We start from the raw sequence: 13,848 nt of genomic DNA, 5'->3' as shown, positions 1-13,848 counted from the left end.
TTTTGATTTCTTCTTTTTGAGACATGGCCTCACACTGTGGGTCAGGGTGGCCTTGAACTCCTGTGTAGGCCATAATGGCTTCAAATTTGGAGCAATACTCCAATCAGAGCCTTCAGGAATTCTGGGATTATAGGGATGTCTCTTTAATAACTTGTATGTAGTTCTGACTTGCACGTTGAAAGCATTCCCTTAAAGTTAGTTGTTACCAACCATTGGCATCAATTAGCACGATGCTCTTTAACTCTTAAATCAAACTTACTGAATAGAAAGCTTTGGGATGGATTTTAGGAATCCATCCGAATTGAAACACTTCTGATGCACCTTTAAATGAGAATCACAGCTTTGACACACTTTACACTTAGCCACTCATAGCTCTATAAATCTTTCTTAACTCAGCCCCATTACACTACAGACAGCTAAGCCTAATTCTATACAGCCAAGCCCTCCATTTTTGGTACCTTTTTCTCCTCTTTCCATGGCTTGAATGGCAATCTTCTCTAACAGTTAAGCCTTAATATTCTGCTTGGGAAAGTACTCCTAGGTTCCTATGAATGCTCACAAGTGTGCTTCACTTTCCTTGCAAGCCTCTATTAAAAGATCTTTTAACAACAACAAAAATCTTGAACTCTGCTTCATTTTAAAAGTACTTCCTTTAAGCTCCACCCTTCAGTTAAATACCATTCATTCCCTCTAGATTGCTTTCTGCCAGCCAAGCCTAAACTTCTTTGATCCTCAGCCCAATTTTCAGCCTCCTCTAGGGTTGGGCAGCTCCAACTTAAGATTTCCTGCCCGAGCTTTGAACCTCATCTCAGCCCTGCCTTCCCCTCAAGCTCACACACTTCTCTCTAAACGCTATTGAGCTGGCCATTGAGCTATATATCAAGCCCTCAACTTAGTTTTTCCTTCCAAATAGGAAGTCCTCTGGAAAAGAAATGGGAACAAAATGTGTCTATGTAGAATTTGGAGGAATTTAAGTAGGATGGAAGAGCCCTGAGTCACGTTTGCATAGAAAGGTAAATGTTTTACAGTACTTGTCTGGAGGAGGTCAGATTGGGCAAAAGTTCTTAGCCATCGGTTCTTTGGCACCATGCTTAAGGAGATATGTGAGATGAGGTTCTCTCCAATCACGCACACATACCACTGTCAGGCAAGGTAATAATGGAGGAACGCTGAACGGGACAGGCACCATGACTGAGCACACACTGGAAGTCAGTAGGCAGGGATTTATTTCCACAGCCCATGCCTCCCAGAGCTTGTCAGTCCACAGGATGGTGCTAGACGGCATCAGAACCCAGAGGTTTAGGTCCCTGCTTCTGATCCCCTTCTGTGGTGGGAATCCCACCAGAAACAAGGGTGTCATGGCCTTCTTGCCCAAGCCCAGCACCAGCTGAACCCCCCGCTGTAAACCCAGACAGGGGAGAAGTGGTGGAAGATATGGGCCAAACAGGCTCCTGTCCTTCAGGACTCTCCTCCTGTACCCCTTCTTGAACAGGGACACCCTCATCGTCATCCCACAGCGGTTGGGTTCTTGGGTTGGGGGGGCACAGGCGCACAGGCATCCCCACAAGCTCTGGGTGCTTGCGTTTGTAATGGCGCCGGAGAGTATTGGCCTCGGTGAAGCGCACCCTGCATGAGGGACATTGGTAAGGTCGCTCACCAGAGTGGATGCGGTGGTGATGTGCGAGCTCCCCTGCCTCTCGGAAGCGGCGAGGGCAGAGCACACAACGGAAGGGCCGAAGGCCAGCATGGATGTTGCAATGGCGCCGCAAGTGGCTGGACCGTTTGAAGGTCTTGCCGCAATCTTTGCACACGTGTGGCTTCAATTCTGAGTGCGAGATGCTGTGGCGCTCCAGGTCAGAGAGGTAGGGGAAGGCTCTCAGGCACACGGGACAGAAGTGTGGGGCCCTCTTGGAACCAGAGCCCTGGGGCCCATCTGCTGCTGACCCTTCGGGAACTGTATAAGGAACACCCTGATCATCGATCAACAGAAGATCGCTGCTGCCACCGCTGTCCACTGGTGCTGTCAATGGGGTTTCCTGCCCTGATCTGGGGGGACGGCCCCTCTTTCGAGGGAGGGAGGACTTGAGAGTCCGATTGGAGGTGGTGGCTCCTCCTGGAGGTCGGCCTCGACGCCCCCGGGGAACAGGAGGCAGTAAGGCCAGAGGTTTTTCTTCCTCCCCAGACAAAGTTGAAGGCAACGGGTCTGAGCTGGGGTTGTCCATTGAGCAGTGGGGAGCTTGAGTCTGGGTACTGGAGCCGGCTAAGAGAAGAGAGGGGGCGGTGTCAGTGTGGTGAGGGTCTAAGACCCCGTGTACCCCAGTACCTCACCTATCCCTTCTAAAGTCTTTTGAGACTCAGATAACAAGACAATTCTGTAAGTGAATAAGACATACTGACTGCCATCCACCAAAGGGTGTCCCATGACTTCCTAACCCTTCCTTTGGATCTAGGCTTTCTTTCATGGTGGTTTGAATAAGAATGCCACCCCCACCCCCAATAGGGTTCTATGTTTGAGTGTCTGGATCCATTAGTGGAACTGTTTGGGAAGGATTAGGAGGTGTGGCCTTGATGGAATAGGTGTTTCTCTAGGAGTGAACTTTGAGGTTTCAAACTCCCACACCAAGCCAGTCTCCCTCTTCCTCAAACCTATGGATCAGATGTGAGCTCTTAGCTACTGTTCCAGCCTGCTGGTCACCATTCTCCCAACCCAGATAGATGATCAGGGACTAACCCTCTGAAAAAATGTAAGCAAACCTCCAATTAAAATGCTTTCTTTATAAGATGCTGTGGTCATAGTGTTTCCATCACAACAACAACAGAACAGTAACTACAAAAAGCCTTTAAAGTCAAACAAGCCAAAATAAATAAATTTAAAAAAAAATCCAGCTAAGAATGTGGGCCTTGAAACAGTCCATCAAATTGTGGGCCACAAAGGTCTCAAAAGGATCCTGTTCCCCACAGAGATGGAAGGCATGGAGAGAGACAGGTCCTTGCCAAAATCTATTGATTTGTGAAGGATATATATGTAGTTGCCAAGAGTCTGGGCTTTGAAGTCATATGCCCAGAAATCAAATGCTGAATCTGTCCCTTCCTTTGTGTGACCTTAGCCAAGATCTTTACTTCTCTGAGCTTATTTGTATCTTTTGTAAGATGGAACTCGGGGATTTTTGTTGTTTATTGGTTTTGTTTGTTTTGACTTGTTTTACCTACTAACCCAGATATGCTGTGAACAGAATACACAAAAGAGCCAGCACAGCAGCACTGACAGTTAAGCCTCCCAGCAGCCCTTTGAGGGAATGTTCTCAAAGGGTTTCATGTGGATCCAGTTATCATTTGGCCAATAGTTAGCATGTGATTCTACCAGTGGCTTTGCCTCTGAGTTTGTTTCCTTCTCTGCAAACTCAAATACACCAAGGTTGTAGGGAGAATGGGATACGGAAGCTTCAAAGTGTCCTTGGTGCACAGCCTAGAAAACAGAAAGCATCCAGAATTGCAGGATTTTCACAGTGCCCACAAGATCCCAGGACAGTAGGATTGAGTGTACTTGGGGTCAAAGGCCACTACAGGTGCAGCTAGCAGCAGATGCTGTCGGGGAACCCTGCACCCCTCTTCATATCATTTTGTTGTTTGGTTGGTTTAAAGTTTTGTGTGTGGTGCTGGCTATCCAACTCAGGGCCTCATACATACTAGGCCTGTGCTACACCCCCAAAACTTGCACCCCCCCTTTTAATATGCACACAGCATGAGGTCCACACAGGAGCAACGTTTCCAGGATCATATGGTTTGCACCATGAGGTAGCCTGGACCAGAAGCTGAGTTTCTGGAACATACCTATGAAGTGAGAGAGTGGCTCTCCGACCCTCCCCCACCCACAGTCCGGTACGACGCGTGCCCGTCAGGCGCGAGTGGCCCAGCCCGCAAGCGGGGCGGGCCCTCAGGGTACGGTGGCCAATGAGCGGCGCGGGGACATTGGTGGCAGGGGCTGCCAGGAGGGGGTCTGCGCGCGCGAGCCCGGACCACTAGGCAGGGCGCGAGGTCGGCGTGCGCAGGAGCGAGCCAAGAAGCCCGGAACAGGTGCCGGGTGCGCGCTCGGGCGCGCGCACCGGGACCACCCCCCTCCCCCTCCCCCCCCACCCGGGCCCCCCGCCTCTGGGTACCTCATTTGCATGCTGCCTGGGCTCGCGTGTGTACGCGCGCGCGCGCGCCGGGGGCGACGGGCCGAAGCGTGGGAAGGGGCGGGAGAGAGGGGGCCCAGCCCCTAGGCGGCGGCGGGGCCAGGGGGGGTGGTGGCGGAGAGCGAGCTGGGCCCCGCCCCTGGGTACGGAAGCCGGCGGCCCCTCCCTCCCTCCCCCGCCGCCAGCGCCCGCGGGGAACAAAGAGGATGCCCTGGGTCCCAAGGCCGGGACACGCCAGCAACTAACGCGCCTGCGTATCAGTCGCCTTCGTTTGCCCAGTGACCACGCACAAAAAATCCCCAACCACCTGCAAATGCCTTTCCTCCCACGAAGCATTCCCAACCCGGTGACCCAATCAAATACAGGTACCGGATAGATGAGAAGCGGGAAATGGCTGCTAAGTGCCCCAAATTAACATGGCGCCCAACAGCTTCAAAGCTCCATGGAGTAAAAGTAGTAAAATGGTGCTTGGTGTTTCCTAACTCTGAACAGGTTTGACCACTTGGATTTTTCTCCCTCTTCCGGCATCCTTCCCAGCAGAAATCAAAGGCTAGAAAAAAGGAATCTTAACCGAACACATCTATGTTGACTCTCCGTAACCGCACCGAGGGCTACGAAATGTTGCACGCCGAGTGTACTGCCCTTAGTCTATATGGCGCCGCCGGGTAACTTAGGCACCGCCCTTCGCCCTGCCCTTAACAAAAATGGCGCTAGCCTAGCTTCTTTAACCTCCATGGCTGGGAATAGGAAAGGAAAACCAGAAGGGCGGGGTGGGGGCGGGACAGAGGAGCCAAGAAGGCGGGGAAAGGGGAGGAGGGGGGGCGTAGAAGAGAGCTGAGGCGGAAGTCGAGGGGCCCCTCTGGTGGAAGTGACGCTGATCCCGCTGCCCAAAATGTCGGCGCCCAGAGGGAGGTGTAAGTAATTAGACAGGAAAGCGGACAGACTTTCCCGGCCTCCGGGGGTCCTGCCTGGTCTCCAGGACCTCCGCAACGCAAAAGCAAGGTGGTCTTGCCTAATTCCTGGGCAGCTTAACCTGCCCCCAGTCCGGGCGCCTGAGACTGCACCTTCTAGGGACAGGGAAAGGGGTACAAAGGGCCAGTTTTCCGGGCCTTGTTCGAAAGATCGAGCGGGAGGGGTGCGGGGGGGGGTGCCCAGCTGCACCAGACACAGTGGGGTGCAGGACGGGGCGGAGCTTAAGGTGGTTGGGGCGGGGCAGAACTGGAAGAGGAGCTTGTTGGGGTGTGGCTTATAGTTGGAGGGGAGGGGTTTCAAGAAAGGGTCGACACTGGTTAGAAAATGGGAGAGGTTTATTTAAAGTGGGGCCTAGGTTAGAAAATGGGAGAGGTTTATTTAAAGTGGGGCCTAGGCGTGGATCACATGCAACGGGGGAAAGGATCTTGATTGAAAAACTGAAGAAAGTTCGTAAGGTTAGTGGAAAAATGGGGTCCAGTAAGAAGACAAGAGAGGCCCAGAGTATGTTGTGTGTGAAGTTTGCCTGAAGTGTGACTTAAAAGCTTACCTTGACAATGGGGCGGGGGGGGGGGCGATGTAGGTGTGCAATTTGGAAAGTTTTAGTGGAACTATCAGGTTTTTGTCATGAAGGTAAAAGTGTTTGGAGGGGCTTAGCGGCAAGCTAAGAAAATAATAGGGAAGTAGAGGTGATTATAGAAAAATGTGACTTACTTGAAGGAAAAGTTGGGTGGGATTTGGAAGCAAGTATCAGTGAAGATTTAACTTAGAAAAGTCAGACTAACTTAGAAGCATACGGAACTAAGAGGAACTTGGTCAAACTGCTCTATTAAGTCTTTTCTGTGCCTCTGCTTTCCTAAGTGTGTTGTACACCTTGCTACAATTTTACTTAGCTCAAACCATCACTGTATGAGGTAAGCACTGGCATAGTGTCATTTCATTCGTAAAAAGTTACTTTTTTTCTGAAACTACAGAACTAGTGTGAACTCCCTAGAAGCATGAGGCGAATGTGCTCAGCCCCAAACCCTTGTTTTGCTAACTTGTCTACAAAAAAAAAAAAAAAGAGTTTAGAAGCAAGAGGTCTGTGGAGAAATACTGAATGCTTAGGGAAGAGCGGGAGGGGCTCAAAAAGAGGCAGCTTACACCTAAGCAAGAGTAGGAGGGCCTTAATTTGTAGTGAGCAGGCTTGGAGAGGATTGCCTTCAGAACACCTCTTGAAGAAAAAAAGAACATGGATGTGGCTAGGAAGATTACAGAACGAGGAGGGTTTGTAAAGAGTGGGAAAATTTTAAAGGGTAGTGGTTGCAGCTTGGTGGTGGGCGTGGCTTAGTGTTTCAATAGTCTCCCAGGGACAGCTGCTTCTGAGCCAAGGGAAGGGATAGCCAGTGGAGAAGTGACTCTTACCTGTGTGTCTTCTGTACTCCAGAGGAAGCCCCCGCCCACCACTGGACCTTGCACCATGGAAGACTCCTCGCTGCCCGTGGTTCCTGCCTCTATCGCTGCTCCGGGACCAGCACCATCAGCCACTGCGCCTCGGGTCCCCTTTCACTGCAGCGAATGTGGCAAGAGCTTCCGTTACCGATCAGACCTGAGGCGCCACTTTGCTCGACATACAGCTCTCAAGCCCCATGCATGTCCTCGATGTGGTAAGGGCTTCAAGCATAGCTTCAACTTGGCTAACCACCTGCGCTCACACACTGGTGAACGACCCTACCGATGCTCTGCCTGCCCCAAGGGATTCCGAGACTCCACTGGCCTGCTGCACCACCAGGTGAGTCTGGGGAGCCACACATGGCTGAGACACTGGGACTCCGTTCCACTCAGGGAAAGCAGGTACAGATGTCCCTGGCTAGTAAGTTTGTCCCACAGTTCTCTACTGCTGATGCCTTCCAGTATCCGCAGCCTTGTGTTTATACCATCTTGAAAATAGGTTTAGGTTTATGTAGGCCGAGCAGTGATGGCTCACACCTTTAATCCCAGCACTTGGGAGGCAGAGGCAGGCAAATATCTGAGTTCAAGGCCAGCCTAGTCTACAGAGTGAGTTCCAGGACAGCCAGGGCTATAAAGAGAAACCCTGTCTCAAAAAAACAAAAAAAAACAACAAAAAAAAAGAAACGAAAAGAAAATAGGTTTTTGTATACCCAGTAGGCCCATGTACACCCAACTCCTTTGTTCTACAATGGTCAGTTTCTTCTACATGGAACACAGGCCTTCAAGGGAACTCAGTGAGGCCTTCAGAAAACTTACAGTCCTTCAAATGATCAGGTACCAGGTAGAGGTTAAAGAAAGCAGTTTCTGAGAAAAGAGTTCCCTAAGGGAAAAGTTGGGAAGCAAATTTAAAAAAAAAACAAACAGGGCACGTGATATGTTTTTATAATCCCAGCACTTGTGAGGAGGTAGAGGCAGGAGAATCAGGAGTTCAAAGTCATCCTCAGCTATACAAGAGTTTGAAGCCAACTTGGACTATATGACCCTGTCCCAGACAATAAAATAGAAATTAATGTGTAGGAGTACATTAGATTGCTATAGACAAGAGGGCGTAGTGTGTCTGATTGAGACTTGAAGTGTAAGACGTCCACTTGGGGGCTGGAAAGATGGCTCAGTGGTTAAGAGCACTGGCTGCTCTTCCAAAGGTCCTGAGTTCAAATCCCAGCAACCATGTAGTGGCTCACAACCATCTGTAATGTGACCTGATGTCCTCTTCTGGTGTGTCTGAAGACAACTACAGTATGCTCATATACATAAAATAAATAAATAAATCTTAAAATGAAAAGATGTCTACTTGGGAAAAGCATTGTAGGTCAAAAGGCCAGCCAAGTGCAAAAGCCGGGAGGTGGGAAGGCCCTTGATGTGTCACAGGTGTTACATTAACTGTTCCTGGGAGAACCACCTGATATTTACCCCAGGTAGGGCACCAACAACAGACCAGAATATGGTTGCACAAAAGTTCTGTTTGGCAAATCAGAGGGTTTAATTGGGTTCTCCTAGAGAGCACAGGTGAGGGGTTACAGCAACTTGTGAAACATCCCAACCCCAGCCCTAAGCAGGCACATCACCACAAAGCCCCCTGCCATCGTGGATGAATGACAGCCTCATGTAAACTGCAGGATGGGATCCCACTTTAGTTATCGTCCACTTCCTGATGCTGTTGACATCTCACAAGATCGCTGTAGCTGGGGAGGATAATAGCTGGACTCCTGGGGACTGCTGTGGCTTCCCAGCTTAGGTAGGCTCAAGGGAAGAAAACAAACAAAAACAAGCGATCTCTTCATATACACTGCTGGAGAACCACCTGGTTGGGGCATCGGGCAAGGCGCTGGGATGTGGGCCATTTTACAAAGGGAAAAGGCAGGAGTGTTTATGGAGAAGAGAGATGGGATTTGAACTCAAGCCTGTGGATGCCATAGCTGTGTTCTGTGGGAATCAGTTCCTAGATGAGGTCATCATGGAGAACATGCCAGCTGGCCCATAGCAGGGCTGTGACTGAAGAGATGGAGTCCCCTTTTGTAGGTTTCTAGACTCTTGGACCAGAAAAATTTAAAGCAGACTTAGAAACTTGAGCATCGTCTTACTAGGATTTAAAAGAAAAACCCTAAAAAGCCCAGCTATAAATCTTGGCAGCTTCAAGATGGGTTTGGGGGCTGGGGAAGCAGTAAGAAGAGGAGAGAGACCTCCAAGAAAGAAGACATGCTTATCAGTGAAGTTCTGTAAGCAGCTACACGGGAGGTGTCTCTTCAGAGAGACAAAAAGTTCAGAGTGTGGGGCAAGCACACTGAGGGCTTGGGTTGGTATCCAAAGAAGAGACAGAAAGTAGAAAAGGAGCCTGCAGTGGTGGCACATGCCTTTAATCTCAGCACTCAGGTGTTGCAGGGCAGAGGCAGGTGGATCTCCGAGTTGTAGGCCAGCCTAATCTACAGAGTGAGTTCCAGGACAGCCAGGGCTACACAGAGAAACCCTGTCTCAAAAGGACAAATAGCCTGGTGGTGCTGGTGCACACCTTTAATCCCACACTTGGGAGGCAGAGGCAGACGGATTTCTGACTTGGAAGCCAGCCTAGTTTACAGTGAGTTGCAGGACAGTCAAGACTATACAGAGAAACCCAGTCTCGGGGGGACAAAAGGAAGCTAGTAGAGAAAGACTAGTTAGGCCTTTTGAGTTAAAAACTCATAGTAGCACGCAGACTCAGGAAAGAGCTGTGAGCAACTGCATCAGGAGAGAACTTCTGAGGAGCGCAAGTGTATCACCTCATTAAGGAGATAACCATTCTGCCCATCCCCTTAGCTGTCTCCGGCCAGGTCATTGGCAGGATTGGATTCATTTTTGTTGTTGTTTATTTGTTTGAGGTTTTTTTTGAGTTTTTTTGTTTGTTTGTTTTTCAAGACAGGGTTTCTCTGTATAGCCCTGGCTGTCCTGGAACTCACTCTGTAGACCAGGCTGGCCTTGAACTCAGAAATCCACCTGCCTCTGCTTCCCCTGTTCTGGGATTAAAGGCGTGCGCCACCACCACCCAGCGTTTTCTTTTGTTTTAAGACAGGTTTCTGTGTAGTCCTGGCTGTCCTGGAACTAGTTCTGTGGACCAGGCTGACCTCAAATTTGGAGATCCACTTGCCTCTGCCTCCTGATTGCTGAGATTAAAGGTGAACCGCCGTCCAGCTTGGATTAAGGCTGAGGGAGATGACAACAGTGTGCTGTGCTTGAGGCAGATTAGAATGTTGTCTCCACCCAGAGCCCAAAATAGAATTCAGATCTTTTTAAGATTCATTTACTTATTTATATGGGTGTTTTTCTGTCCTGTATGTCTGTACTACATTTCAGTCCTGGTACTCCAGGAGGTAGGAAGAAAGCATTGGATTCCCTGAAACTGGAGCTACCAGCTCCTGTTAGCCACCATGGCTGCTAGGGATACAACCCTCATCCTCCGAGTTTTCCTGTATAACTCTGGCTGTCCTGGAACTCACTCTGTAGACCAGGCTGGCCTCGAACTCAGTAATCCGCCTGCCTCTGCCTCCCAAGTGCTGGGGGTCAAAGGCGTGCGCCACCACTGCCCAGCTTGGCATTTTTTGTTGTTGTTTGGTTCATTGGTTGTTTTGTGAGTGTTTTACCATGTAGCCCTAACTGGCCTCCAACTCACAGGATTGGCCTGCCACTGCCTCCCGAGTGCTGGGATTAAAGGCTAGTACTAGTTCAGCTTCACTCCTTCCACCATATGGGTCCCAGGGATCTCTTCCGAGTCACCAGGCTTACTTGCAAGTGCCTTTACCCACTGAGCCATCTTGCTAACCCAGATTCAATTCTTTTGGCCAGGAGGAAGTAGCTCTCTTTTAACAGGCCACGATAAAGCTCTACTACTTTCTCATTATGGTATTTTAACTTTTCATGAGGGCACTTGCCTTGACAAGGAGGTAGGGTTCCTTCTCAGTGGCCCCCACACCCACTGATGCCTGTCTAGTACCGTAGCAGGAGAGCCAGCTGGTGGATTCTAGAGCTTGGGTTCATTCTCCTGGGATCTGTTGCAGGGCCCAGATTTTCAGCCCTTCCTCTGCTCTCGTTCGCAGGTTGTCCACACTGGTGAAAAGCCCTACTGCTGTTTGGTCTGCGAGCTCCGATTCTCCTCTCGCTCCAGCCTGGGCCGCCATCTCAAGCGCCAGCACCGGGGCACACTTCCCGCTCCCCTGCAGCCTAGCCCGGCCTTGCCTCCCCTAAGCTCCTCCTGCTCAGTATGTTGCAATGTGGGGCCCTGCTCGGTTTGTGGAGGCGGAGGGTCCGGTGGAGGAGAGGGCCTGGAGGGAGCAGGAGCAACCAGCTGGGGATTGGCAGAGGCCGCAGCAGCTGCGGCGGCCTCGCTGCCCCCATTTGCATGCGGTGCCTGTGCCAGGCGTTTTGACCATGGCCGGGAGCTGGCAGCCCACTGGGCCGCTCACACCGATGTGAAGCCATTCAAGTGCCCGCGCTGTGAGCGCGACTTCAATGCACCTGCACTGCTGGAACGCCACAAGCTCACGCACGACCTGCAGGGGAGCAGTGCACCTCCAACACAGGTTTGGGCCTCGGGTGGGGGTCCGGAGGTGGCAGGAGAGGGCGACGCCCCGGAGGTGGGGTCTGCCCCCGAGACTTGGGACGCTGGGCTGCTCCTGAGCCCTACTGGGGCAGGCGTGCCCAAGCTGGAGGCACTGCTCCCTGGGGAAGAGGGCACTGGGAATGCCCGGGCTCCAGTCGCAGCAGCCGAAGCATCCTCAGAAGACACACTGTACCAGTGCGACTGCGGGACCTTCTTCGCATCTGCCCCCGCTTTGGCCAGCCATCTAGAGGCGCACTCAGGCCCAGCCACGTACGGCTGCGGCCACTGCGGGGCACTGTATGCGGCGCTGGCCGCCCTGGAGGAGCATCGGCGTGCCAGCCATGGTGAGGGTAGTGGGGAGGCAGCCCCCGACGGTGAGGGCGAGCAGGCGGCTGGCGGGTCCGGACCCGGCTCCTCCAGCCGTGGCAAGAAAATCTTTGGCTGTTCTGAATGCGAGAAGCTGTTCCGTTCGCCTCGAGACCTGGAAAGGCATGTGCTGGTTCATACCGGCGAAAAGCCATTCCCGTGCCTGGAGTGTGGCAAGTTCTTCCGCCACGAGTGCTACCTCAAGCGTCACCGGCTGCTGCATGGCACAGAGCGGCCCTTCCCCTGCCACATCTGCGGCAAGGGCTTCATCACGCTTAGCAACCTCTCCAGGCACCTGAAGCTACACAGGGGCATGGACTGAATAACCAGGACACCCCTGCCCACTAAGTCCAGAGCCAGACCATAAGATGAGCCAGGCCCGTGCCTGGAAAAATGGTGCCGCCCAGAAGCCACATAGGACCACAGTGAAGCATCCTTCAGCAAAGAGGATCCAAGAACATAATTGTTGGGGGATTTCTCTCTGAAATCTACAGAGACTATTTTGAGACCCCTGGAATATGGCATGTTCAAATCAACTGGCCTCCAAGACTGGGGACATAGTAATGAAAAACGGGTCTCCACTAACATCTCTCAGCAGATAACATGTAGGCACCCCATGATTTTAACCACCTCGTGAGCCATCATTCCAGATGTCCTTCATCTAGAGAATGAGGGGGCAGGGCAATATCTTGGACTCTTCCAGGATTCCCTCCAAATGACACCTGTTAGCCACTGGTGGCCCCAGAAAATGAGTATAACCGAAATCTGCCTTCCGCCAATTTTGCTTCCTATACTGAAAGAAGACCAGGGTAGGTTAACTCTCAGATTAGGTCTCCCTTACCGCAGAATGGTCTGACCCTACTGATCTTCCCCCATCCTGAACACTAGATTAGACTGGCCCTTTAGGTTGGACTAACCCAGATGCACATACTCCTATCCACTTGGAATGGGCTGGTGTCTGGAATGGTTGTGGCCTAATCCCACTCTCCTTAGAGTAATAGGGCAGACATTCCCTTATGCTGTAGAGCGCAGTCCTTGGACCACAATTTTCCCAATCCTGTGACCAGGTGGAGGTGGTAGACATTGAGGTTTTCCCTCCCCCTTGACTTGTAGTACTTTGGTCTTTCCATCAATACAACTTGACTCTTTGTTCCAACATCCCAAGGGGATAGGGAAACTTGGCCAGGTGTTTCTCCCCTGTGAGCCTCAACCTGACCCCCTGACCCTTCTCCCCAATGTCTCTGGGACTCCAATAAACCTCATTCGGTCATTACTGCCTTGTTTTCTGATCCTGGATTTCAGGGAGGTGGGGCTCTTTCCCTCTTGGACTTAGATTATGTCCCCTAGGGCCTAGAGAGATGAATCAGCAGTTAAAAATGAATACCATCCTTTCCGAGGACCAGAGTTCAGTTCCTAGCACCTGCACCAGGCTGTTCATAACCACCTGTAACTCAAGCTCCAGTTTGTGCATGTGGCCTCCATGAGCTCTGCATTCACATGTACAAAGCCACATTCATATACACATCATTTCTTTTTAATCTTTAAAAACAGAATAGAGTCACTAAATAAATACAGGTCCTTGAGGGAGAGGCTTAAGAGACCCTGCCCCTCCTTGTGGATTTATAAGCAGTTAACAGTGTGCAGGTGGGTGGGGGTCCCACCCCTCCCTGAGTATAGGCATTTAATGACTAGTAGGAAAGTCATTAACTACCTGTACTATTCCTCACTAGTGTAGCTACTGCTAAGTTGCCCATACTCTCCTGTTCAGTACCCAGAAACACCCCATAGGACATGTCCCTTGGAGACCAAGCAGTCTCCTGAAGAGGCTCCGTACCTTCAACTGTGGCCTCTGCAGATGAGCGTGTTAGACCCCCTCATGAAACCCTATGGAACAGAACTGGCCCTTCAGAGGAGAGAAGAGGACCACTCATGCATGTTCCACAGCATTCCTGTGGTATGCCTGCATACTCCGCACTAAGTATTCTAGGCACTGCATAGACCCTACAGTGAACAAAGCAGAAGCTACTGGGCCCTCCTAAAGCTGCTATTCTAGTGTGTGGGCAGTGAGTGGAGAGGGAGGGAAGAATTGAATAGAGATGACACTTTTGTATGATAATGAACCAGGCCTCTGCACCAATATGAAAGAGTGCTGAGAAAGTGGAGCAGCTGCCTTGGGTGCAGGCCTGTTATCCTAGCTACTTAGGAAGTTGAAGCAGGAGACTCAGAAGTTCAAGACTGGCCTGGGTAACTTAGACCCCAACTTTGTAATAAAAGGTTGGG

At 51.1% G+C, this 13,848-nt stretch overlaps 2 protein-coding genes across 8 annotated transcripts; one reads left to right on the top strand and one right to left on the bottom strand.

Annotated features, from left to right (window-relative positions):
* Positions 1-1,208: 1,208 nt before the first annotated feature.
* On the bottom strand, positions 1,209-4,527 carry Znf524 (zinc finger protein 524). Of its 2 annotated transcripts, none has more exons than XM_031385203.1 (2): positions 4,158-4,527; positions 1,209-2,260 (listed from the first exon to the last, which is right to left on the bottom strand). In XM_031385203.1, exon 2 carries the CDS (start codon positions 2,220-2,222, stop codon positions 1,275-1,277), a length of 948 nt encoding a protein of 315 aa, XP_031241063.1. In that variant the 5' UTR covers positions 2,223-2,260; positions 4,158-4,527; the 3' UTR covers positions 1,209-1,274. The 2 variants fall into 2 exon arrangements, with proteins under 2 accessions (XP_031241063.1, XP_031241064.1); XM_031385204.1 differs by lacking the exon at positions 4,158-4,527 and adding an exon at positions 3,215-4,093.
* Positions 4,192-12,841, top strand: Fiz1 (FLT3 interacting zinc finger 1). Of its 6 annotated transcripts, XM_031385199.1 has the most exons (4): positions 4,192-4,540; positions 4,668-4,840; positions 6,571-6,915; positions 10,700-12,841. In XM_031385199.1, the coding sequence occupies exons 3-4, from the start codon at positions 6,604-6,606 to the stop codon at positions 11,888-11,890; spliced, it is 1,503 nt and encodes a 500-aa protein (XP_031241059.1). In that variant the 5' UTR covers positions 4,192-4,540; positions 4,668-4,840; positions 6,571-6,603; the 3' UTR covers positions 11,891-12,841. The 6 variants fall into 6 exon arrangements, with proteins under 6 accessions (XP_031241059.1, XP_031241061.1, XP_031241062.1 ...); XM_031385201.1 differs by lacking the exon at positions 4,668-4,840; XM_031385202.1 differs by lacking the exons at positions 4,192-4,540; positions 4,668-4,840 and adding an exon at positions 4,587-4,667.
* The last annotated feature ends 1,007 nt before the right edge of the window (positions 12,842-13,848 follow it).

Source organism: Mastomys coucha, unplaced genomic scaffold (genome assembly GCF_008632895.1).
Source record: "Mastomys coucha isolate ucsf_1 unplaced genomic scaffold, UCSF_Mcou_1 pScaffold21, whole genome shotgun sequence".
Lineage (NCBI taxonomy): Eukaryota > Metazoa > Chordata > Mammalia > Rodentia > Muridae > Mastomys > Mastomys coucha.
The sequence above is the reverse complement of the archived record's forward strand: the minus strand, read 5'-3'. Positions and strand labels throughout refer to the sequence as shown.

What these genes read in the sequence shown, in the direction of transcription:
- Znf524 (XM_031385203.1), bottom strand. Translation starts at nt 2,222, where the DNA reads ATGGACAACCCCAGCTCAGACCCGTTGCCTTCAACTTTGTCTGGGGAG.
- Fiz1 (XM_031385201.1), top strand. Translation starts at nt 6,604, where the DNA reads ATGGAAGACTCCTCGCTGCCCGTGGTTCCTGCCTCTATCGCTGCTCCG. An exon ending in CTGGCCTGCTGCACCACCAG is followed by an intron (nt 6,916 to 10,699) that starts GTGAGTCTGGGG and finishes TCTCGTTCGCAG; the next exon opens with GTTGTCCACACTGGTGAAAA.